The sequence below is a fragment of the Ambystoma mexicanum genome, chromosome 10 (assembly GCF_040938575.1).
Source record: "Ambystoma mexicanum isolate Mex_15411 chromosome 10, UKY_AmexF1_1, whole genome shotgun sequence".
Classification (NCBI taxonomy): Eukaryota; Metazoa; Chordata; class Amphibia; order Caudata; family Ambystomatidae; genus Ambystoma; species Ambystoma mexicanum.
The window spans coordinates 456,423,602-456,449,340 of NC_090932.1; the positions used below are offsets into that span (position 1 = coordinate 456,423,602).

The window sequence follows — 25,739 nt, forward strand, 5'->3', positions numbered from 1 at the left end:
AGGAAGTTTTCTGTTTTTAAAGGTCGCAAAGAGGTCCACCTCTGGAGTGCACCAATGGTGAAAAATGGTAGAGAGAACATCTGTGTTCAATTCCAACTAGTAACTGGCTGCTCACTGGTGGCTGAGTGAGTCTGCAGTTACATTGATGAGACCCGGCATGTGTACAGCCAGGAGCCAAATATTGTGCTGGATGGCCCATTCCCAAATCTGTATGGCTTGGTCCACAAAGAGGTGATTTGGTGACAACCCTGGTTGTTGATTTGAAACATTGCCACAGATTTGTCCGTGCAAATACAGATTACCTTGTTTGTGATGGACGGGTGAAAGGATTTGCGTGCCAGAAAAACAGCCAGGAGTTCCAGATAATTGATATGAAACTGTCTGTCCTGAAGTGTCCAATACTTCAAGGTGACCCAACGTCACGCCCCATCAGAGGAGTCTGTGGTAACCATCACTTGTGGGCAGGGGTCCTGGAAAGAGGCCCCCACTGAGAGGTTGGCTGTCAAAGACCACCATTGAAGAGCCACCGTCATACAGGATGGAACCTGGAACATCTTGGAATACGGGCCCGAAGCCTGAGACCAAGAGCTCCGAAGAGCTAGCTGAGTACGCCTCATCTTCAGACGGTCAAGGGCTTTGGCTAGCATGCAAGAAGCCATGAGGCCCAGAAGTCTCTGGAACCACCAATCCGTCATGTGCGAAGACTGAAGGAAGAGCTGACACGTGCCTGATAGATCCGCAATCCTGTCTGCTGTTAGGAACACCTTGGTGCTGACCGTATTTCAACAGAAACCCAGGAAAATCAGTTTAACAGACCGTCATGGGATATTTCCGACCAGTTGACCGACAGCCCAAGGCGGAACAGGAGCTAGAGGAGAGACTGGAGATTGATCAATGCAATCTGTGGGCAGGGACTTCGTAGGAGCCAATAGTTAAAATATGGGTACACACCAACTCCCTGAAACCTGAGGAAAGCTGCGATGACAGACATCTTCGTAAAGGCAAGCAGCGCTGAGCTGAGAGCAAAGGGCAGCACACAGAACTGGAAGTGTTCCTGTCCCAGGAAGAACCACAGATATTTCTGAAACTCCAAAAATGTATCACAGAAGCTCTAGATGCTGGTGTATCGAAGAAACCATTCACCCAGTCAGAAAAGAAAATGGCAGCCAGATGGTTCACAAATCACCTCAGAACCCTGAATAAAACAAACTGGAACATGCATGGAGGAAAGACCACAACAGGACAAAATTGCATCCCAGAAACAGATGTGGCTCTATAAAGCTGAAAACTTGAGGGGAGGGGGGGGGGGGACTACAATATGCTGAACACATCAAGAACAAGCAACACAAAGGTTTATCAATGAGATAAGAAACCAGACAGCCTAGAATAATGCAGTCACTTCCTTGAAGAAACTGTTGACATTGCAAACCACTCAAAATACTGCCAAACCATCAATAAGTGAAAACTATGCCCAATTACTCAAGTAACTGCTTCACCCATCACCCAACCGCAGAGGCAATTTCAACATTGAACTACTTCACACAATATTTTACTATAACATCTGTGCATATTTGTTTACATTAGACTTAATTTCAAGTTATTGTATGTGAACAAAGTATTTATTGCTTCGAATGCCTAAAGCCCCTTTGTCGACACATGCTTCGACCACACTTCGGTCTTTAGCAAGACTGGGCTTTTTTTAATATCAAAAGTGTCTTCACCCGAACCAGTTTATCTGAGATAACCATCCCCTTATTCCTGATGCTTTTGCTTTTTAACCCCCCCCCCCAACCCCCAAGCTAATTTAAACTAATGTGGACAGGCGCCATACTGGGGTGGCACTATAAAATATGTTGCCAAATTAAGTTATGGGAATACCTTAAGACTCCTCCAAGAGCAACAGTCCACGAGACCAGAAGAACTGTAGCGCACTGACTGAATAAACGCCATCTAGCATACTACTTCACATGATAGACCGAGGATTTCACTAAACTAGTGAGGGAAAGCAACAAAGTAGGATCGTCAGTAGACCATTGCCCACCAGCCATCTATAAGAACATTGTTTGCAAAGAGTCCTGCAAAATATTTCCACAACCACATGAACCACTCACTAGCAACAGGAACCTTAAAGGATTTTTAAAGCGGCCCACATTAAAACACTTAAAACCCCCTTAGGAAACGCAGACAGGCCTCTCCCCAACAACTACTGGCCTATATCAACATATGTATATGGACAACAAACCACCTGCTGTACCAGGCTAAAGTCTGATTCAGGTCTATGAGGGGAACAGAATCAGCACTACTCTCCATCTGCAACAACCAAAAAATTAACTGACACCAGCATTACTACCGATTTTATTAGACCCATCGGCGGCCAGCAACACATTCGACCACACAACCGTCAAAGAAAAAAAACTTAACACCAGCAGAGAGACAGATCAAACCCTGACCACTCCCTTTCACAAATCAATCGATGGATGAGCAGCAATAAACTTGCACAAAACCCAGACAAAACTATCATGCGCAACAACCTTTCCATTCAACAGCAGATACCATGGGTTAACGAAATGGGAATCTGGCCAGAAGCATCCAAAGTAGTTAAACATCTCCCAATATTAACAATGGCATGCACTAAAACCTCCAAGTCAATCCAGTAGTGAAGAAATGCTTCTTCCATCTACATACAAACTTATATCACCTTCCCACACAGAACATTTGTCCTCTTTCATCATACCAAGAATACAGAACCGTCCAAAGAGACAATGCTTAAAATCCTGAATGGGTGATTCGGCCGAAAAGTTTGACTAACCCCCTCCATTCGGGGGCAAGGGCTGCGCGAGTGTTCCCCACACTCTTGTTCACTATACTGTGAGCGGGGGTTGCGAGGGTGTCCCCTGCAGCAGGTCCAGTAAAAAGTGAAATTATTTTTTTTTATTTTTAAAAAGACAAAGCTTCGCCAGTTCACGATCACGGAAGTGAAAGGAAACTGGCGTCTGAGGGACACCGTGAGTCGGCGGCATACAGCGAAGTGTGCCACCGCAGGGTAAGTAGGGTGTGGAGGCAAAGGCTGAAATGTGCAGGGGAGACGAGACAGTTATTTTTGGAAAAAACTTTTTCCCCTCAAACATTTCAGCTACATGCTTCCAATCCCAAGAATACACACCAACAGCATCTAGCTCGGAATACACAGATTACCTCACCAAAAAATCTCAATGGATAAAGAACGCAGAAGCAAGACTACTCGTCAGAATTGGTAAGAGAATCCCCTCAGCAGCACCAGCATTCCCTACGCTGGCTAGCAGCCAAAAATTATTAACTTTAAATGACTGCATCGTCCAAAGCAATTCCTGGTCAAAGAGTAGAATTCCTGCTATAAAAAATTTAGTCTATGGACCAAAAAGAAACCCGAGATCCAGCAATGAACTACATCTTGAAGCCACACAATATTTGAAAATGAAATATGCCTCATCATACATCTGAACAATACTAACTCAAGCAAATATGCGCAATACAGGGACAACAGACCTTCCAGAAAATCACGAAAATCCAGTCTAATTTCTCCAGCCTAAAAGCCAAACCACTGTTTACAGAAGCATCCTACCTCAATACAATGAAGTGCTCACGAATTATGGGGTCCCATTTAAGGACTATGAGACAAAGTCAACCAAGATTTCAGTCTAAACGCCAAACAACCTATGCAGCATTGGCATAAGGATGTCCCATTCCAACCATTACCCACATTAAATTATCCATATTCCTGCACACACCTACCAGAAATACCCACACACTACCACAACACCACCTCTAAAATCATGCAGCAAAATGCACACTCCCTCCAAAGAACTCAATCACGAAACGCTCAACCTCACGCCACAAAACCACCAATACATACTTGCAAACCCGAAACCCCGCCAACCCATACCACTCAGAAGTAAACTCAAAATAATGACTTTTTTACAAACTGAAACGGTTCTATGTGTAGAGACCTTTTTTTAAAGCTCTCGAGAAAGACAGATTTGCTTTAACAGATTTTCTTTTGATAGGAAAACCGCCATTTTGAAAGATTTTTTTCCTCTTGAGACCTTTACAATGTACGTTTTTTTTAACATATTGGGGGTGTTTCACCCAAGAAATCCTGTCTCAAAGCCAGACTATTACATTGGGTTCAAATGGGACACAGCTCAATCAAAACTATTCCCTACACAATTATTTCGATGCAAAAACTGGTGACCACCTCTCTCTGGTCAGACAAGGTCCTGCTCTCTCCTTTTAGAGGTTATTGGGCTAATGGTCTCTTACGTTCTTGGCCGGCACCCATGGAGAGACTGAGAAATCTCCATCTCCACAATGCTCTACCACTGTAAACATGTGTTATCCTAGCCTGTTGAAGTGCTGAACGCCCCACAACGCGGGTCAGACTTTTGCATGGTGGGAATTGAATCTGCTGCAAAAAGTGCAGTTTTTGCATGTGGCTCCACAATTTTTCATATTGACTGATGCTTTTATATAGTGCTTACATGGGTGTGTTGCGAGTACATGGCCAGGGGCCCTTGCAGAACGTAGACAAACATACATTGTTTAGCATTATTCAGTGTTCATGGCCCTGAAAGGGTTTGCTTCGGTCTTTGTAGGTGAAGTGTGTTAATATTTACAGACAATATAACGGCAATATTTTATGTCCAGCTGAGAGATTCCCCTCCTTTAGTTTAGGAAATCTGAGGATGGTGCCGTGAGCCGCTTGCCTGGCTGGCAAGTTCAGCGTGTTGTACATTCTGCAGACACACCCATTCGCCAACTGACTGGCATCTTCCTCAAGACCTGACAGATCAGATCTTCAATTTCTGGAGAATGTCCTTTTACTCCCAATTCAACAATCTGTCCCCTCTGTCTGTGAATGCCTCATGAAAGGGGCACAGAACTCCTGCTTGCCTCTGGAGTTCCGAAAGGACGGCAGTCGAAGAACACCCAAGGCCCCATCCATCTCGGTGTCCCCATCCATCTCGGTGTCCACCTTGATGGCCTGCAGTGACTCGTCCACTGTCTTGCCAAACAGGTTGTCCCCGTCGAAAGGCATGTACAGAACCTTGGTCTGCATGTCCTGGCAGAGGTCGGTGGCCTTGAGCCAACCACGCTGGCGAAGGCAAACGCTGTTGCCCATCTGACGAAAGCCGGTGATGTCCGTGGCGACTAATGTCGTGGTCCAATGCCACCTCGCCTTCCTGTAGGTTTTCCAAGGCCTCAGCCCTCTTGTCGTCCAGGAGGAAGTCCAGCAGGGGAGCGATCTTAAACCACAGCTCCCTGTCATAGCGCGCCACGATCGCAAGGGTGTTGGCCGATTCAATAGTAGTCGCCGACAAGATGACCCGTATGTCCCATTGGGGTCCAACTTCTTCCCCTCGCTGTCTGGGGGGGTGGGGGGGTGGGGTGATGTAGAAGCTGAGGCAGTCGCTCCCACCGATTTCATCTTGGCCGCCGCAGAAACCACCAAATCCGGGGAATGGCTGTGCTCTGAGGCACATAGGGGCAGAGTCCGTGACCCAGTACTTCTTCTCGTACCGGTCTCTCCTAACGGGAGCCGTGGCCGGGTTCTTCATGAGTGCCAGCCCCTCGTCCCAGATGTCGTCCAGTAACGTGACTGAGAGGACAGTCTTCCTCTTGGCCTCCTGTCGTTGGTAGAGGAAGCCCTCCTGTTCTTCGGGGCAGAGCTGGAAGAGCTCGAATGCCCTGGCGATCATGGCATGGAAGGAGCCAATTCCGTTTGGGGGGGGGGGCCCGGGGAGATGGTGATGGGAGGTCCATACCATGGTCACCACCATCATCTGTCCCAGTCGCTGCCTCCGTCTCATCTCTCGAAGGAGGGGTTGGGGTGAAGGCTGGAAGGGGAGGGTGGGGGGGAGGATGGACTCATCTTCGCTTGTTAGGTGGGCTGCCCGACGGTCCAGGCTCTGCTGGGTCGTCAGTGGGGGGGTAAGGGCATCCTTGTCCTCACCTCCGTACATAGGGCCTGTATAGCCATCAAGTTAGCTCCTGAATTGTCCCCTGGTACGGGATGCAAAGGGGCCGAAGGCTGGCGCGTAGGGCTCCCCCCCGTTGCTCTCTTCGTCTGCCTCGTCAGGATCCTTCCTGTGGGCAATGGATTCTTCTGAATTCCTGTCCAGGATCCTTTGGTTGGACACTAGCCAACTCATCCTCAGAGGTGGTATCTGTGTCTGTTATGTCTACCGTACCCCCCCCCCCTTTCTCCTGCTGGGGTTTCATGGGAGTCTTCTCGATAGGCAGAAAAGATTCCATCCGGGGTGGCAGGGAAACTCTAGCCCCTGGAGCAGGCTTCACTGGGGAAGCCTCTGTAGGTTTTGCCAGGGCCGCCCGACTCCTTCAATCGAAGCCTTAGCCTGGTGAATGAGGGCCTTCACAACCTTGGGCGCGCCTGAGGCCTTCACCTTGGGGGGAGGGTCACCACCTCACTCCCCCCTCGGCTGCCTCAGTCGGGATTGACCGGGGCATCTCCCAAAGCTTACCCGGGTTCTCAGACTTCCTCTTCACCAAGCCAGAGCGTTGGATTGTGGTTGATTGCGTCGGCGATAATGCACCCTGCCTGGCAGCCGAGGAGCCCGACCGATCGGCACTCCTGGTGCCCGTGGACTCGCGGTGCTTAGCCTTTTGTTGGACCCCCGTCGCCGGAGCGCCCTCAAAGGTCTTAGAAGACCGCTCAGACTTCTTCCTCTTCTCACCTGCTGCTGGGCTCTACCCCTGCAGCCAGATGGTGAGTCGAACGAGACGATCCTTCATTGTCCATTCGGACATGTTCTTACAAAACGTACAGTCCTTCTCCACGTGCAATTTGTCGTCGTGAAGGCAGTAGAGGCACCGGGACTGCTCATCTTCCTTCAAGACCTTCTGTAATCCGCATCCAGAGGAGCTCCTGAACAGCTTGGATCCAACAGGCTTCATGTTTCCTTTGTCCTGGGCCATGACCACGCGGGGTAGGCCTCAAAGATCTTCCGGAATCCTCCAAGAAGTGAAAACTCAATGAAAATATACCCTTGAGGGGTGTTGAAAATTCCAAAAACAGGTCCCCGTTGATCGGAAGTAGAATCGGTGGAGCTTGAGGCTCGATTGACCGAAAATAAAAGTACATTTCGAAAAAACGCAAAACGCAGTAAAATCTCGAGAGGTACAGCACGAGGACTCCCAACACTTGAACGTGCGGTAAAAATCTGAAGATAGCTGCCAGAGGGCAGTCATTGGCTGGGGGCAGTATGACCCAGAGATCAGTGATTGGTTACTAGTAGAAAGACAGTTCAGAACCAAAACTGAAACTGATTTTTTCTTTACCGAGGATTCCCAGCCTGACGATCGGGAATATTAATGAGCATGTGAATCCATGCCAGACCCCATCCTGGAGAACACTGCTTTTTTCCCACACTTGGTAGAGGATGCTAAACTGCTTCCATCTCTTCCCCTTGACAGGATTCTCCCTAGAACCAATAAATGGTCTGAGCAGTCAGAGCACCAGCAAGATGAGGCTTTGGGTGGAATGTTCAATAGAGATTTTGCTGTTCAGTGCCCTTTTCTTTCAGAAACTTACTACCCATCAATGTGTGGAACAACTGAATCCAGTAATGCATGAGCAATTTACCATTGGTACCTTTGATCAATGCCGATCTACACATGCTCAAGTCTAGGCCCCATGCCCCTCGGGGCAGTATCAACATGTCCAGCAGCTCCCTCCAACATGCCTAAAGCCAAGCGCTTGGCCTCACCTAAAACACTTATATTGCGAGAGGAATTAATCTGATCCATGTTCAATAGGCATAGTTTGCAAACTGTCAGGATAGCATCTGCATTAGCCTACCTCTAGTTTAAGGAGCTTTTAAGAGCATTTCAATTTTGTCCAGAGCCTTTTTCTTCTTTGCTCATAGAAACTGCAATTTAAGAGGAAGAAACAGATTAGGTTTGGTACTGGTCCATAGCCGTAAAGAGCACAACTGATTAAACTGGTGATTTGGAAGCCAAACTGCTGCTCATCGGACACCAGACTGAATTGAGCACTGTCTTCTACTTGTGGCAGCCACAGAAATTGATGCTATGCAAAATGTGCATGCACTTTCAATACATCAGGTTGTAAAGTGTTACGCAACTTCCAATGCTTTGAGGCTGGCACAGTCAACAGGAGGCTAGATGCAAGTGTGATAAATCAGGCCCCTTATGGCTCATTCAATGATGCCATTCACATGCTCCTGAAATGCCACAACTGACAAGGAAGCCTCTTACTGGTCATAGTCCTTTTTTAAAGTCCCCGGGTCTGTATGCCCTAGTGCTGGTGAAGATTAATCCTTAGGAGTATCCAGTGAGGCAATAGTCCCGGGCAGTACTTGAAAAAAGGACTGGCTAGTTCCGACTGGGGTGTGGCAACTAATCTAGGGATAACTGCCTGAAAAGCCAGCGAAGAAAGCAAGAAAATAGGGACCTGTAGGCCGAGGTATCCCTGGCAGAATGGAGGTGGTGCTGCAATCAGTAATATGTCACAAAGTCATGAAAAAGAAGTATGTTGCAGGTGACGCAAGCTCATTAAATTCTCGTCATGGTGATTTGAGCAAAAATGGCACTAATGAATAGGGTTCATTTGCAAAGCCTGCATATTTACACTCCCACGTCGTCTGGGGAACAAATGTTGACGCCATCCTTTCACGTGTGAAGTGATGGACTGAGAGCAAGCCCCGGCCAACTGCCTGTGGAGCCTACTAGGAAATTGGAAAGTCCTTAGTAGTCTGAAGTCATAGGTTGAGAATTAGATGAGAAGGAACTTATCACTCCTACACACCAATCAATGGAGTCAGTCAAAGGTGTAGCCAGTGAAAAAGTGGTTTACAGCTTTATTCTGTATGTTTATATGAAGCTTTTTCAGACTTATCAGCCATTGTGGATGCTGCTGGGGGCTCAAAGCCATCCTTGAGGCACTAGAAATAGATCAGGATCAGATCTCCATTTCCCATACTTAAATTTTCCTGTAGAGTTTGAAAAGACATTTCTTGTCCTTAAGGATTAGGGTTCCTTCATACACCTGACCTCCCCCAGATCTGCCGAAACATATCAGTGAGCCAGTGAGTAGTGAATTCAGCACCTATCCTAAGCACACCCCGGTGAACTGGCAATTTGAGAAATTGCTCAACGGAGCAGGCTGCACACTCGAGAGTCATTTGGAGTATGTGAAAGAGGAAAGGGACCGAAGTATTCATACTGCTTCGGCAAGCCCAAAGAGTTTCACCACCGGGTTGTAGTCCGGCAAGAAAAAAATTAAACTTCACTTCTTGTACGCAACAAAGGCAAAGGGTCACAGAACATGCAAGTGTGCCAAAAATTGATGCTCACCAGGCACTGGAGGCAAAGGGTGTGGGAGTCGATCTCAGGAAAGAGCCCTTGACTGGTCTGACTACAGATCTAAAATAAAGAATCTGCATGATTCAAAACAAGAATCTGCAAAGCCACTTGCACCCTGTAGTTTCGCAGACGTGGTGAAAAGGAACATACGCAAGGGGGTTTCTTAGTTGAAGAAGCGCATTGTCACCTGACTTTATTTATGTACTTCTCAAAATCTCACTCCAGTACTACTACGATGCATTAACCATAAATCTGGAGCAAAGGTGATCGGATAAAGGAGTAACATTTGTTGTTTAACAAATGTTATTCGTATGTCGGCAAATACTTTGGTGCTTGTAAGCACCGACGACGCTGTGCTGCCTGATTCCGAACCCAACAGTTCCCCTTCCTCGCGGCAGGGGCAGAGAGATTTGCTTCCGGAGTCCCTGCCGCGGGGGTTGAAGGTGGAGGGCGGCGAGACGGGCCCTGGTCGTCGACGACCGACCTGGCCGGAGTTGTTCGAGGCAGTCTGTCATCCAGTGCCGTTTGCAGCGTGGACAAGACCTCCATTGATAAAAACGATTGCGGATTGAGCAGGGGGGGCAGAACCCGGAATGCTCCCGGAGAAAGGTGTGGTAACTTGTAACACGAGGTTTGCAGGGGTAGCTATCCTTTCACCCTCGTCTCCCGAGGACACCGACAAGGCCTCCTGCTGTAGAAGTGCGTCCGGCAAAATTGGCTCATAGACCTCTGGACGCTAGGCCTCTTGCGGGATATCAGTCGACGAAGCAATAGTCGGCCCCGTCGTCGACGTAGTCTGCAATCCAGGAACGGTTCATGTCAACTGTGTCAGCGGCAGAGAAGTAGTTGACGACTGCCCAACCGTCGACGACGGTGGTGGTCGTACAGGCTTATGCGTTGCTCCCGCCTTTTCTGAACTCGACCTGCGTTTCTCTGTCTCTCGACTCAAGGTCTATCTAAGACGATCGCCCGAGGAGGATTTAGATTTTTCTTTGTCTTTCCTCGCTGACAATGAGGACGAAGAGGCCTTCTTCGAAGAAGAGTCCCTGGAATGGCCTACCGACGATTCCTTGTCCACCGGTCGCGATTTCTTTACTGGGGGTTCCGATGACGATGAGCGGTGCGGGGCCCCTGAAGATTTTGGCACCGAGGCCGCGCTGCGTGTGGACCCCACTTCCGAAGGCGGGTATGCCCCGCTCCGTCGTTCAACCATGCGACAAGTCTGCGACTCCGATCCTTAAGAGTTTTCTGAGAGAAGCCCTTACATATGTCGCACTTGTCAGCCGAGTGATGCGGGTGCAGACAGTAAATGCAGTCCATATGTCTGTCCCCCTCGTAGACCTTTAGTCCGCACGTAGCGCACGGATGGAACAGTGCTTTTCCCGACATTAGGAGAAAAACCGCAACAGCACAACCTAACCAAGTAGAAAATACACGAGGTGTTCCCACTTTGGAGACGGTTGAAATCTGAAGGGAGCCGCGGGGGCAGGGCATTATACCACTACGTCCTAGTGGGATGTGCGTGCGCGGCCCAAACGACAGATAGGACACAAAAGTGTCAAACGTTTTCCTACGGGTAAAGGCTTTATAAGCTTACTGAGGGTTCCCAGTCTGTCGACGGGGAATATTCTAAGCATGTGAATTCATGAAAGATCCAATGCTGGAGAAAGAGTATTTAAAAAGCCACACCACCCTGTAATCACACACATTGCCTCTACTAGGCAGAATCATATGCAATACCCTTTGGGACCACTACACACAATTAAGACTAAGTGTTAAGTACAATTACACCTTTGGTACAAGCCTGTACTACACAGTAATGTGGTAGCAGTGGCTGAGCAGCCAGACTTATCTCAAGAGTAAAGCGAGCAGTACAATAGGTTACACAAAGGACTAGCAAGCACAGTGATTTAAACACTTACTCAAGGTTTCTTGGTAAAAGAATATACATTCATTTACACAGTCAGTGGGAAAACATTCCACTAGCAAGAGCAACTCAATATCATACTAGTATACTACAAATACACAACCAATAAGTTATTGAACAAATTTAGCTGTGGGAGCAAAATGGCACTTCAATTACTTTTAAAAGGGTTAAAAAGACAAGGTTAAGAGAAATCAAGGCACAAATATTTTCATAGGCAGGGCAAAGGGTTTTAGTTCACTGCAACCAGCAATTCAATAGGCCTGGGCCAAAGTCAATGGTTCAGAGCCTTGTATAGGATAGCACAGTTCTGGTAGTAAATGGTTAAGCCTTTGCCACGGTTCTTAGAAGAATTTGGTCAGACGAAAAGTTATATGTTGGTTTAGGGAAGGACAAGCCTTCCAAGTCGGGAAAATTTCACAAACTTTCACCGCGGCCATACAGAGTTCTGCACCGCACTTCCACAGTACCTTGTAAGTGAAGAAAAGCTGTAGCTGAGGCAGTTCCTGCAGAGCTCGCTGAGCCTGAGCTTCAGTCGTGGGGACAAGGACGACGTCGGGAGGTTCCTGCCCTGCCCAGGGAAGAGGCCACAAGCGTGTCAAAACGTCAGTTGTAGGTGTGAGTGCCTGAAAGACCACAAACTTGTATCCTTCCCACTGGCTATCCGGTTTTCAGCAGCACTCGAGAACATTCGACCTGTATGGGGACGGTGTCCAGGCGGGTTACGAGTTGGTTGTTCCCACCAAACTCAAGGGAAGTAGTTAACCTTGAAGGGCCTCTCGGTCAATGGAGTTTCAGGCAGTTCGGACTTCCAACAGGGCTTCACCTGTGGACCAGGAGTTGCAGCAGCAGTCTTCCTTCGGCTCGTCTTTGGTTCTTTTGTTACAGTGGTCGACTATGCTTTCCAAGTCCAGAGACCTGCTTTTAAACAGTCTTCCCCCATTCATTCCAGCCTGGCTGTCACTCACACAGCCGGGTGGCTGTCCTTGCCGGACAGCCAGCTGCCCAATCACGCCAAAGTGCATTCAGGTCACCTAGGAGACTAAGCACAGGAAGTTTACGGCACCTCCCTCACATCCTGTTCACCCCAGACCCTCAGGCGCCAGAGGAGGGCTCCACCATTTAAGCCCGCCAAAGGCCAACAAACAAAGGGACCAAACCTGGTTTGGCATGCAGACACAAACACAAGAAGGAACTTTCCAAAAAGTAATGGCGAAAAAAGTCGACTGGAGTCTGTTTTTACAGATAGGTTTGGGCGCCATATTGGAAAACATGGCTGACTCGATTTTTAGATACCAGTGTTCGCGGTCGGGAAAAATTATGGTAGTTTAATTAAAACCACTGTCACCAGCCGTTTCAAGTGGGAAAGGGTAACATTTGAGTGTTTGGACTCTGGGGATGCTAGTAAACCCTTCCAGCACTCTGTAGGAAGATCGTGTGTGCTGGGTCTGTAAATTTAAAACGACTAGTAAAGTTCATTTAACTTTACATGCTCTGGGAGACAGTCAGTCCCAGAGAAGGTATTTAAACTTTGGGGAGTCTGAAAGACACCACTGCGCCACTACACCCAGGGTGCAGTGTGACACGGGAAAGAGATGCCTATGAGTTGGTTTAATTTTGTACAGGGGGTGGTCCTGTCCTCGAACATTTGTACTACAGTGGATTGTTGTAGTGACAGTTTAAACACATCTCCATATTAAAGTTTAACAGATCTATACAAGTATGTATCGTTGGAGGGAAGTACAAATCCGAGTCCTGGGGAGAAAACAGTTGCAGTGACCTTTAATAGTTAGGTCGCAAGTTTCAAAAATTGGTGATTCAATGTGAATACAAAAAATTAAACATGAGAACAATTTAAGCATAAAAAGAAATTTGAAAATAAACCTCGTCATCCACTTGGTGAGTTATCTAGAACAAGAGTACATGTATTCCCAATATTAAGGACATATTTAAATAGCATGACATATTCAGTGGTGACAGGTAGTCACTCCATTTCGCCTGTTTAGTCCATACAGTGCAGAATACAAAGGTGACTTTTTTTTAGAAATGTACCAACAGTTTATCAAAACAGTACATTTACCAAGGTAGTATAGTGTGTTACCTACACACTACTATACTGGTGCTGTGTTGTGTTGAAGTGTTGCCAAGTATTACATCATATTGGTCAACCTGTTGAAATGTTATCCTAGTCACATGCAACATTTGCACAGCACTATGGTTTAAATGAACCTAAAAATAGGGTCTGCTATAAGGCGACGTCAACATGAAGGTGGTAGTAAGGATTCTGGTCATCGGTCTGGAAGATGTAGGGTCAAGGCACGATGACAATAGATGTTTCGGCTGTGAAAACGTAACACCCTTCTTCTGGGGCCAGGTGAAGCAGGTCTCCCTATAGATAAAAGCAATATAAAAGTATATTGTCGAATGGTCCAGGAGGTGGATCATTACTATGAGTCTTAGAAAAGGCCCGTGGGAGGCTACCCTGAGGGTTGTCCCTCCAGTCCCAGCCACTAACCTTTTATATGAGGGAGAGGTTCAGACGCTGGTTGTTAGGACCCTCATGGTTTGGTGGTCGGTGTACTGGTAAGAACAATGTTCATAGTGGGGTGATCTGAAAATAGCAGGACACGTGTATTGGTGTTAGTCATAGCTACCATAGATCCCTGACTGTGGGTCTATGTTGTAAGAGAGAAAGAAAGAAAAGGAAAACCAGTCTGGGGAGCAAGGGGGAGAGTAAATAGATAACCAAGGCTAAAGGTTGGTTATAAAGGATGCCAAGTGCTGGGGTACTGCCAGGCCTGGTCGGATTGAAAGGTGATGAAGGCTCACCTCAATGTCTCCAGCGAGCTGCTCGCGCTGTATACGAACAGGAATGGTGCTCGTGTCAGAGTGAGCTGTTTGGGAGTATAAGCACTGAGCGTGCGTGGAGGAATAGTGTGTCGTCCTCGCACATGCGCCGTGGCATCGAGGTCGGGTGGTCAAGGAGACGGAACGCGAATCAACGCGCAATCCAGTGAGGACAGCTAGGGCTGAAATCGAGCCAATGCTGAAAGTGTCTCTCGATACGAACAAGTGCATCAGCTGCTTTGCTTACTGTTACATGTAAAAGTGGAGGGCACTGTCGGGACGGGGCGTAGCTGTACAGGTACAGGGACAGCTGGAGTGCATATTCTGGTGAAAAAGTGGCTGAGTGTTAGTTGAGGAAACTGCAGCAGCTAAACTACTTGTGTGCCAAGCAGATGATATGAGTCTGAGGGGAGGTTCTAAAAGCAGGACAGAAGGGTATAATCCTACGGGAAAAGAAGCCTGAGGGGCACTGGGGGGCATCACTTAGGCATCTGTGGTGCTAGCATTAACCTAGTCGACTGCCTAAAGAGTCCCTGTGGTCGTTTTAAAACTCCATATTCAAAGAACACAAAAGTAAAAAAACACACATCAAAATACATGAAAGAGTGGAAAAAAAGGCTCACTTTTTCCAGGTAGAAATTAAAATCCTAGAAATCCAGCAAAGTTGCTGGGGGTCTCAAAAGGTAAAGTAAATTAGCACATTCGCACTGCTTTGTAATAAAATTGTGCAATGGCTCGATGCCTATATCACAAAGCATGCAATTCAATATACTCATGAAATGCCATTTTGTTTCCAGAAATCCCAGGACAGTGCAAATCTGTACTCTAAACCAGCAAATGGGCAACAAACGGCCAACAAACGGCCATAATGAGACTTCATCATGCTCCCTCTTTCACGTACTATTGAGCCAGGAAGATTTTAGTAAGCTGCCAGCTGGCAAGAAGAGCCGTCTCAAGGAATGTGAAATGACGCATCCAAGTAAAGAAGGAAAATGTTAACAGGAAAAACCAATTCACTATGCTGATTTAAAGCCCAAGAAAGTAACCCAACTACCTCATGTTATCAATTGCTTTTGTACTGCTCTTGGGAATATGAGTAAATGAAGCAAAGGATACTTAATTTGTATTCATATTATGGATGGTTTTGGTACATACTGACTAGATGCATGTTTTAACATTTTATTGGACTAAAAATCTATGCAGAGCTGGAACAAAGCATTAGCTTTCAAAGTCCCACAGACTATTTCATCAGATGGGCAAGAGTGAAATGATTGCCACAGAAAAAAAAGAAGAGTACAGTTGATGCTCAAAGCTCAGTAAAAAACACCATTTTAAAACTTAATTGCTTGAAGCAACAGGATGTATGGAATGCAGGCCTGGAATTGCGGAATTAAAAAAAAAAGAAATGAATATAAATTTCTGGATGCTGGGAATACAATGATTTGAAAAATCCACATTTCTAGCAAAGTAGCATTTAAAGATAAAATCTTTCACGTGTAACTGTTGAATTTAATGTTTCCAAAATTTGGGCACAGGCAGTTTTAAAGTAGGCCTCAATTATTAAAAAATAATTGCAGATCCGGATTTCCAGGTGGGAGTTGCATTTTAAGAAAAGAAATCTTTTTCACACATGTATCGGTTGAAAGTAACAGGTTTTCAAAGTTAAGCACAGCACATGTTAACGTGGGCCACGGTAAATAAGAGCCGTAATGAAGTGAAGTGTTTAAAAATCTCTAATTGGAAAGCTGGGTCAGTACTGCATTTTCCTCAAAAATCTAAAAACGTGTTTTGCAGCCTCCATGTAGTGTTAGGACAATGTGGTGATTTCAATGCACCTGCGAAAGGTTTCCAGGCTGGTATACTCTAACACTACAAAATATGCTAGAGATCTAACTGGTGCAGTTTCCACTGTTAGCTCAGTATATCGAGTATCAGAATGGTTTCCTGGCTGGCATAGACTATGGCAAATACAAAAAACATTACACTTTTTTTGAACGGTGCAATGTTTGCTGTTCAGTGTCTCTCGTGTTAAGTAGTTGGTGGCAACCATTTGACATGTGGAAATCAATTTTAGAAAATGAGTGTCCCACTTGAAGACTGCCTGTGCCTAATTTGTCCATTTTCTTTACCAATTGGCACCATGTGATGTTTGTGGGACTTCGCAAGCTAAGGCATTGTTCCATCTCGGCTTAGTATTTTTAGTTAGTCCAATAAAAGCTATAAAAACTTGCACCTCGTGATTTTAAAACTAGACTAAAACGACTTCAAACATTTTGTTGCAAAAGAGGGACTTACAAAGTGATAAGTTCCCTCATTGTCCATTCATTTGCCTAAATGAAAAATACTTAACAGCGCAAGTCAGCAGTTGCACAATTTCTAAAAAGTACACTTCGATTTTGTTCTATTATGCAGAGCCAATACCAAAAGGTTAGGAGATTGAGAAAACCAAATACAAAAGGCTACATGACGTGGAACCAAGCATGAAGACTAGATGATAAATTAGAACCTCCAACTTCAATACATGTGAGACTTTACTTTTTTTCTTCTAACCTGGTGTCCTTTTCACACCTTTAAATGTTAGTGAAAAAAATACATACCGGTGGTCTGCCAGGACGCCCTCTTTTCCTTTTTACTTTAATTTCAGGTTCTTCAAGCTCATGGATAGCTTCAATTATAGAGGGCGCACCTTCAATAATTGACGTAGCAGTATCATTCGTGGAATCCCTAGAAGACAAAACAAAAATGAAAAATTAAGAAAACTTCACATAGCAAAGTAATAAGTCTGCCTTCTATGGACTTGAGGGTCTGAAAGAATTATTCCAAATGGGATGGTTGGTTTTGAAACCAAGAACCTGCCTTTCACAGCACTACATTTTCCGCATAGGCCATTTCCTTTCCTATCGGCATCAACCATTTGAAAGGAAACCCAGGTGCAAGTGAACCAATACCCAGGATGGCTGAGCGGTTGTTGATTGAATAACTTTTGGCTAGAAGGAATGTAGACTAAGCATGCAGGAGTTTGCTCCGGCAATTACCCTCACCCCTTACCTCCCACTGCCCGAGTATGCGCACCCAGTCTGCTTAGCATCAGTGCGGACCATCACTGGTATAAGTTTTGAATGCAGGTAAACTTCATTCTGATGGGGGTCTTGGTTATGAACACTGCTCAGTTGGACTTCTATGGGAGAGTTCCACTGGCATACCCTTGTTCCTTTTGTACAAAAGTTGTGTTGCTGAGATGGTTTCATCCGATTGCGTTTTCATTTACCAAATAAGTGGAAGGATGGTGGTCACAGGCCTCCATAAAAAGATTCGTACAAGGCTTTATTTTTTATTTGTTTTATTTATTTTTTAAACACAAAAACTTGTAAATAGGACAGGTTTATTATTTTCCTGTGTACACTTACGTACATGTTTAGAGCACAGTGCAGTGCAAAGGTCAGGTTACTTGACAGAAACTAGAACACTTGATTTTCGTCTACATGGATGTAATTGCACTCCATGGAGAAAGAAAAACCTCTGAAACAGAATGCATTTCTCTGAAGCCTTTCAAAAAATGAAACTACACACTGGGCTAAAAGGAATGGTTTCTTTCCATTCACCATCTGCTGTGTTGTGTGTAGCTGCTCATGGGGTAAACAGAAGCACTGTACATATTTTCCTAGCATTTTAGGATTGTATAATAGATGGAAAACTAAGTTGCTATTGAGAATTATTCTGGAACAAATTGTTTATTCCATTGAAAGCAAACCACTATTGCACAATTATATTTTACAGAGTTCATGTGCTGTGTGCATAATCATGCTTAAGCAGATATTTTTACACTTTTAATTTACACTCCAATTATAAAAACAGGAAAAAATGATTATGCATGGTCTAGTTTACATCCATTCAACCTTGCAGTCAATAAGGTACATTACTATAAATGGTCAGTGTCAGCAGAGTCTTTGCTCAAGGGCGAGTGATTGTCATTACACTAATCATAGGCATTATAGACGCTCACATCTTCAAGACTACAATTAAAACATCCAAAACCCGACTTCAGGAAATGCAAGCGCTGTTCTAAAACAAGTTACATTCGAAATTGAAACTCAGCAAAACTTCTCCCTGTGATAATCAAGGTAGGCATTTAACTTTATGTAGCACTTCACACCTAGTTCATCCAACATCTAGGCACTGTGATTATACCTCAGTCGATACTCAGTTTACCGACCTCTGAAGAAGGTTAGCCAATAAGATGGCTCAGCTGGTTGAGCGTTAGTTGCTGCGATCTGTGCATCTGTAGGTTGCAGGCTCGAATCCCAGCAAGGCCAACTTAGCCTTCCATCCTTTCGAGGTCGATAAAAGGAGTACCAACTTCGGTTTGGTGATAATTGGGATAAATATGTTCAATGTACAGCGCTTTGCCAAAAGCACTATATAAAATGACAATTTCACCAGGCGATTAGGTATAGAATTTAGCATAGAGTCTGCACTGTTGTCTCATAACATTGGCATACCATTAAGTAGTAATAGCTCCAGGAAATTAGGCCTTTCATTAAATATCAAAAGCCAATCCTTGCCCTTTTCTCCTCTACTTGTTCCCCTTGTCCGTTCTGTTTGGTCTTTATATGCGCCCTGAGGCCTTCGAGCATGTGACGCGGTATATACAAATTTTAATAAATAAAACCATACAATTCATGTTTGCTTTAGTATGTAATTGACTAGGTTGTTTTCTCAACATGTAATTATATACTGGAGAGATCAAATGACCAGACCTTAGAGAAATAAAAAGGTGTATTCTGTCACAATGGAGAAAGCTACCGCGTGGTAATGATTCCCATACAGTTTTTGCACACGGTGGCTGGATGTTACATACATTTTACTCTTGCAAAGTAGATTTTTACTCTTAAAATCACATTTACGCTCAAAGTTTATAAATAGGGTGTAGAATACTAGCACCTCAAATTGTTACCTAGAGCACTAGGTGGTCACCTATATACGAGCCAAAAGGACTGCTTTAGAGAGGTTTGTCATGTCCGATGCAGATCTTAGGGGTTGGCTGTGCCATTTCAGTGTTGGCCATATCACCATTAGTACTGGCTAGCTAGATTCACTCAAAGGATGCCGATTACACATACATAGATACCGGCGCCAATAAAGTAAATTCAGTGCAGGAACTCAATAGTGATTGCTTTCCTTCTCCTGCTATATATTTCATGCTCCAACCATGCCCTTAAAACTCAACTCTCATACCGCTCCAATAATCCCACCCCCCCCACACACAGATGCCTACAACCATTCCAATATCCCACTCACCTACTGCCATGATGGAAACAGCTGGCAAGCGGTATTGTCTGGCAAATGCCCATGTAAAATAATATATTTTTTCAAACTCGCCTTTCCAATGGCTTGGGCGCTGTGTCGAATGAATCTTGTGTTGCCAAGCTTGTGTGTTAGTTTTGTCTAAACCATGTAAAAAAAGTAAGTACTGCAGGGGCCCTGCATATTTTATTCAGTATCCTTAAAATGCTGAATGCTATGTAAAACAATGGCAAAAAACTTGACTGTGAAACAAACCTGAAGATTGTATTGAAGTATCAAGGTGTTCCTCTTCACTTGTGAAAAGCAATACTAGCTCACTGCCCCTTACGTTCAACCACTTGTAGCCTTGCATTTATAATCGAAAACTAAATTGCAAGTACCTGGATGTAAAGACAAACTGAATCGGAGGTGCCACTTGCCCATGACATAGGCAGTAGTTCAACCTCATGTTTTAAGATTGTTGCACCACGACCTGAATTTACTACAGACCGTTCAACTAGCACCATGTCAAGCAGTAGCATGCCGCTCAGTCCAGATCGTAAATGCCCAACTAGCCCAACTACGGGTTCCAGAATTCTGGACCATGTCCTAAGAACGAGTATGGGTATAATACTTTGAAACAAGTACAACTTGATGTAAGTCACAGGCCTCGCACGGCAATAGATCTTTGTAACTAGGTAGTAGTAGAAAAGCAGTTGGCAAGTGCCCACCCTTTGCTTTTGAACCTCAAGCCCTCCATTTAAGGGTTACGTCCAAAATGATTAGCGAAGCCATGAACACACACCAAGTAGGCAGAAAAAAACATGGCTTGATTGGGTAGGAGATCAGGCATGTTTGGGGACCTCTAAAGTACCTTAGCCTTTCTGCAATGTACCCCACACTGGATATTTCTGACCATCCAATGTCAACTGATCCTATGTCACAATTCCTGGCTTCCATGACTACATCTCCCACCAAGTCCATTACTTTTACTAATGCATTTGAAGGAACAAGTTACTTACCTGTAACTGTTGTTCTCCAGCATGGGTCTGGCATGGATTCACATGCTCATGAATATTCCCCGTCGTCAGGCTGGGAATCCTCGGTAAAGAAAAAACCAGTATCAGTTTCGTTTCTGATCTGTCTTTCGTAGTAATAACCAATCACTGGTCTCTGCGTCATACTGACCACAGCCAATGACTGCCCTCTACCTAAGCACCGCCTCTGGCAGCCATCTTCAGATTTGGAAGCACGTGAAGTGGCAGTATGACCAAGTGAAGAGCCGCAGAGGGGTAGGCGGGAGGGTTCGCATGTGAATCCATGCCAGACCCATGCTGGAGAACAACAGTTACAGGTAAGTAACTTGTTCCTTCTCCAGCATGGGGTCTGGCATGGATTCACATGCTCATGAATAAAGAATACATAGCAGTACACACATGCACAACCACGGGAGGTGGCAAAGGCTCAACATTAAGCATCACATCAACTCAACATTAAGCATCTTACCTCCTCACCAGGCTCACCTCAGGCGAACAGGTTGCGCAGCACTGCTTGGCCGACCCTGGACTCCTCCCTGGAATCCCGGTCGACGCAGTAGAATTTCGTGAAGGTGTGCGTCGACCTCCACGTAGCAGCCCTGCATATGTCCAGCAGGGGCACACCAGATAGGAACGCCGTGGTAGCTGCGATTGCTCTGGTGGAATGGGCTCTCGGACGGCCAGGCAGCGGTCGGTTTGCCAACCGGTGACAGTACATGATACAGCCGGAGAGCCATCTGGAGATGGAAGCCTTCGAGAGAGCCTTCCCCTGATTGACAGGTCCAAAGTTCACAAAGAGTTGTGACGTCTTCCGAAAACCTTTCGTGCGGTCCACGTAGAACTTCAGCGCTCTAGCTACATCCAGCGAGTGCAAAGTCCTCTCAGCCGGCGACGAAGGCGACGGGAAGAACACAGGTAACACCAAGGGTTCGTTGAGATGAAAGTCCGACGGTACCTTGGGCATGAAGGAGGGGTGCGTCCTGAGCACTACCCTCGTGTCGTGGAAAGTCAAGTACGGGGCCTTGCAAGAAAGGGCCTGGATCTCTCCCACTCGTCGTGCGGAGGTGATGGCCACGAGAAAAGCTGTTTTCCACGATAGAAACTTCAACGGGGCCGAGTGCAGAGGCTCGAACGGAGGTCCCATGAGTTTGGTCAGTACCACGTTGAGCTCCCACGCCGGGGCCGGAGCCTTCACCGGCGGGAACGATCTGAACAGTCCCTTCATGAACTCTTTCACCAGACGATGAGACCACAAGGACGTCCGGCCCGTGGTTCTGGTGTAACGGGAGATCGCAGCAAGATGAATCTTGATGGACGCGTGTGCCAGACCAGCTTTGGCCAGCGTCAGCAGGTACGGCAGCACTTGGGGAGCCGTAATCCGTAGAGGGTTAATCTTCTGTGCGTGGCACCAGACAGAGAACCTCTTCCATTTGTGTCCGTAGCATTTAAGAGTCGAGGACGCCCTGGCCTTTGCAAGAACCTCTCTGCAATCGGCCGGTATGTCGTATCCTCCAAACTCTAACGCTGCAGGAGCCAGGCCTGCAAGTTCAGCGACTTCGGGTCGTGGTGGAGGATGGCGCCTCCTTCCCTGGAGAGTAGATCCGCGTCCGCCGGCAGCTTGATTGGCGGGGACGCCGACAAGTCCAGAAGGTCCGGGAACCATATCTGCCTCGGCCACGCAGGTGCGACGAGGATCATCCTGCACCGTGACCTCTTGAGCTGGTTGACGAGCCGGATTAGCAGAGGCAAGGGAGGGAACGCGTAGAGGAACAGGCCCTCCCAGGGGAACGAGAAAGCATCGCCCATGCTCCTCGTCTGGGGAAACCTGCTGGCGAACCTCCGGCACTTGGTGTTCGTCGCCGTCGCGAACAGGTCGATCTGGGGTGTGCCCCACCGTCGGAAGAGGCGATCCACCAGATCCTGCCGTAGTTCCCACTCGTGGCACGAGCGCAGCTCCCTGCTGAGTGAGTCGGCGATGGTGTTTTTTATCCCTGCCAGATGAAACGGCACCAGAAGAATCCCTTGGGCGACGGCCCAATGCCACAGGTCCTGCGCCTCCTTGGACAGCGCTGGGGACCTGGTTCCGCCCTGTTTCCTGATGTAAAACATGGTGGTGGTGTTGTCGGTGAAGATCCTCACCACCTTGCCCTTGAGGGACGGAAGGAAGGACCTGAGGGCCCAAAACACTGCACGGAGCTCCAGGACGTTGATATGCAGGGACTTCTCCGTCGGGAGCCAAAGTCCCCTTGCGTGCAGATTTTCGGTGTGCGCTCCCCACCCTTCTAGGGAGGCATCCGTGGTCACAGTCACCTGGTGGGCTGGGGTCTGGAAGTCCATGCCCGCCGTCAGATGCGCGCGGGTGCCCCACCACCGTATCGCTCGTCGGAAACTCTCGTCGAGCTTGATCCTTTCCTCGAAGCTGCCCGTCGTCTGGATCCAGCGCGCATCCAGGAACTCTTGCAACGGGCGCATCCGGAGCCTGCACATGGGAATGAGGTAGATGCAGGAAGACATCATCCCGAGGAGGGACTTGATGGACCTCACCTTGGCCGCGTCGGCCACCAACATCCGTTGCACCTTGCCCAAGATGGTCCTGGTCCTCTCCTCCGACGGGGAGGCCAGAAGGGACACTGTGTCGAGCCTCGCTCCCAGAAACAGTGCGACTTGCGCGGGCACCAGGTGGGATTTGGCGTAGTTCACGGAGAATCCCAGGTCCGTGAGGAGTTGGACGGTCCTTGCCGTGTGGACCACGGCGAGCTCCCTCGTCTTGGCGCGGATGAGCCAGTCGTCCAGGTAGGGGTAGACGTGAATCCCCTCGCGGCGCAGCTGCGCCGCCACCGGTGCGAGGCACTTGGTGAAAACCCTGGGTGCCGACCGCAGTCCGAAGGGAAGGGCTTTGAACTGGTAATGACGCCCTTGGACCACGAATCTGAGGAATTTTCGGTGCCCCTTTAGGATGGGAATGTGGAAGTAGGCATCCTCCAAATCCAACGACGATAGGAAGTCTCCTTCCTCCAGCTGACCCAGGACGTGCTGGAGGGTGACCATCCGGAACTTCTGCGCCTTGATGAACTTGTTCAGGCGTCGCAGGTCCAGGATGGGGCGCCATCCTCCCGTCTTCTTCTTCACGAGGAAGTAACGCGAGTAGACTCCGGAGCCCCGAAGCCTCTTTGGGACGAGTTCGATGGCGCCCTTTCTGAGCATCGCCTTTACCTCCAGGAGAAGTTGAGGGACGTGAAGTTCTTTCCTGGCCACGGGGGGGACGCGCGGGCACCTTCTTTGAAACTCGAGCGCGTGGCCCCGGGCCAGGGCGTCCAGCACCCAACGGTCGGTGGAGATGGACTCCCACACGCTGACGAAGCCCGCCAGCCGGCCTCCCACCGGGGTGCTTCGGTGGGGGCCCGACCCCACGGCCGGTTCAATCCTGCTTGGACGCGGCCTTGCCGCCTTGGCCTCCTTGGCGACGACGGCGGGGGCCGCCAGACTTGCCTCGTCCTCTGTAGGCCTCTTGCGACGACGAGCGGGCCGCTTGACGGTAGGAAGCGAAACCGCCGCCGGAACCTTTGGAGGCGCCCTTGCCTCCGCCGCTCCGAAAGGGCGTCCGCCGTTGCTGCAGTACTCCAAGGGCCCGGGCCGTCTCAGTATCCGCCTTGATGGCCTGAAGGGAATCGTCCACTGTCTTCCCAAACAGGTTGTTCCCGTCGAAGGGCATGTCCAGGACCCTGGTCTGGACGTCCTGCCGAAAGTCCGTAGCCTTGAGCCATCCGCGACGTCGAAGGCAAACGCCGTTGCCCATCTGGCGGAACCCAGTGTCGGCGATGTCCGTCGCCACGGTGATGGCGTGGTCCGAGGCCACCTCACCTTCCTGCAGGATCTCAAGGGCCTCCGCCCTCTTGTCGTCCGGCAGAAAATCCAGCAGGGGAGCTATCTTGTACCAGAGTTCCCTGTCGTAGCGGGCCACGATAGCCAAGGCGTTGGCCGCTTTAATCGTCGTCGCCGCCGACGTGATGACTCTGCGTCCCATGGCATCCAATTTCTTTCCCTCGCCGTCCGGCGGGGAAGTCGACGTGGAGGCCGCACCCCCCCCCGCTTTCTTCCTGGCTGCCGCGGAGACGACGGAGTCCGGGGTAGGCTGCGCCCGGAGGCATAGGGGGGCCGAGTCCGGGACCCGGTACTTTTTCTCGTACCGGTCTCTTTTCGCTGGCGTCGTGGAAGGGTTCTTGAGGAGGGGAAGGCCCTCATCCCAAATGTCGTCCAACAGAGGCACTGCGAGGACCGTCTTCCTCTTGGTCTCGCGCCGTTGGTAAAGGAAGCCTTCCTTTTTCTTCTCCTCAGGGCAGAGTTGGAAAAGCTCGGATGCCCTGGCGATCATTGAGTGGAACGATCCAATCTCGTCGGGCGGAGAAGCCCTGGTGGGAGGCGACGACGGAAAATCCTCGTCGTATGCCTCGTCGTCCGTACCCGTCGCTGCCGTGTCAGTCCCCGTATCATCCCCTCGGGTGGACGGGGAGGAGGGCTGGACGGGGCGCGACGGTTGAAAAGGAGGCGGTGGATGGATCCTTCTTTTCTTGGTAGGGGGAACACCAGAAGGTCCCGGTTCTGGATCCCCCGACGGGAGAGGTTCCTCCGTCGGTAACGGTAGTCTCGTCCTTATCTCGGAGCATAAGGACTGTATAGCCAACAAAATGGCCGCTGAGTTGTCTTGCAGCGCTGGCAGAGGGGAATCCGACGGGCGAGCAGGGGCCCCGTCGGTATCCTCGACGATGTCGTCGTCGTCACCTGCGTCGGGGCCCATTCCGACGGGCTGGTCTTGTTCCACGCCTAGGCCGTGGCTTAAGACCTCGATCAGTTCCTCTTCTGAGGTTGAGGCCGAATCTACGACGACGCCCTGCCCCCCCTTCTTCCCCACGGAGGGTTTCACGGGGGTCCTATCGATGGGCACGAAAGAAGACTCCCTCCGAGGAGGCAGGGAGATTCTGGGCCCCGAGGCCGCCACCACTGGTGCAGCCTCCACAGGCTGGGCCAGGGCCGCCGCGACCGTTTCGATAGAGGGCTTGGTCGAATGGATCAAGGCCTTCACCACCTTAGGTGCGCTCACCGCCTTATCCTTGAGGGAGGGGGCACTGCCACGCTCCTCCTCTGCCTTAGAGCTCGACCGGGGTCTCTCCAGGAGCTTCGCCGGGTGCTCGGCCTTCCTCTTACCCGACCCAGAGCGTTGGCTCGTGGTTGATGGCGCCGGGGAGGGTGCGCCCTGCCTGGCGCCCGTA

General features: G+C 48.4%; 1 protein-coding gene across 5 annotated transcripts in view; it reads right to left on the reverse strand.

Moving 5' to 3' along the window:
- The window catches only part of STAG1 (STAG1 cohesin complex component), a 2,120,576-nt gene that overhangs the window by 1,503,043 nt on the left and 591,794 nt on the right, over nt 1–25,739 (reverse strand). For all 5 annotated transcript variants that reach the window (XM_069618021.1, XM_069618024.1, XM_069618022.1 and 2 more), the window contains one exon: nt 16,750–16,876. In XM_069618021.1, the coding sequence (XP_069474122.1) occupies nt 16,750–16,876 (127 nt within the window). The remainder of the gene's footprint in view (nt 1–16,749; nt 16,877–25,739) is intronic.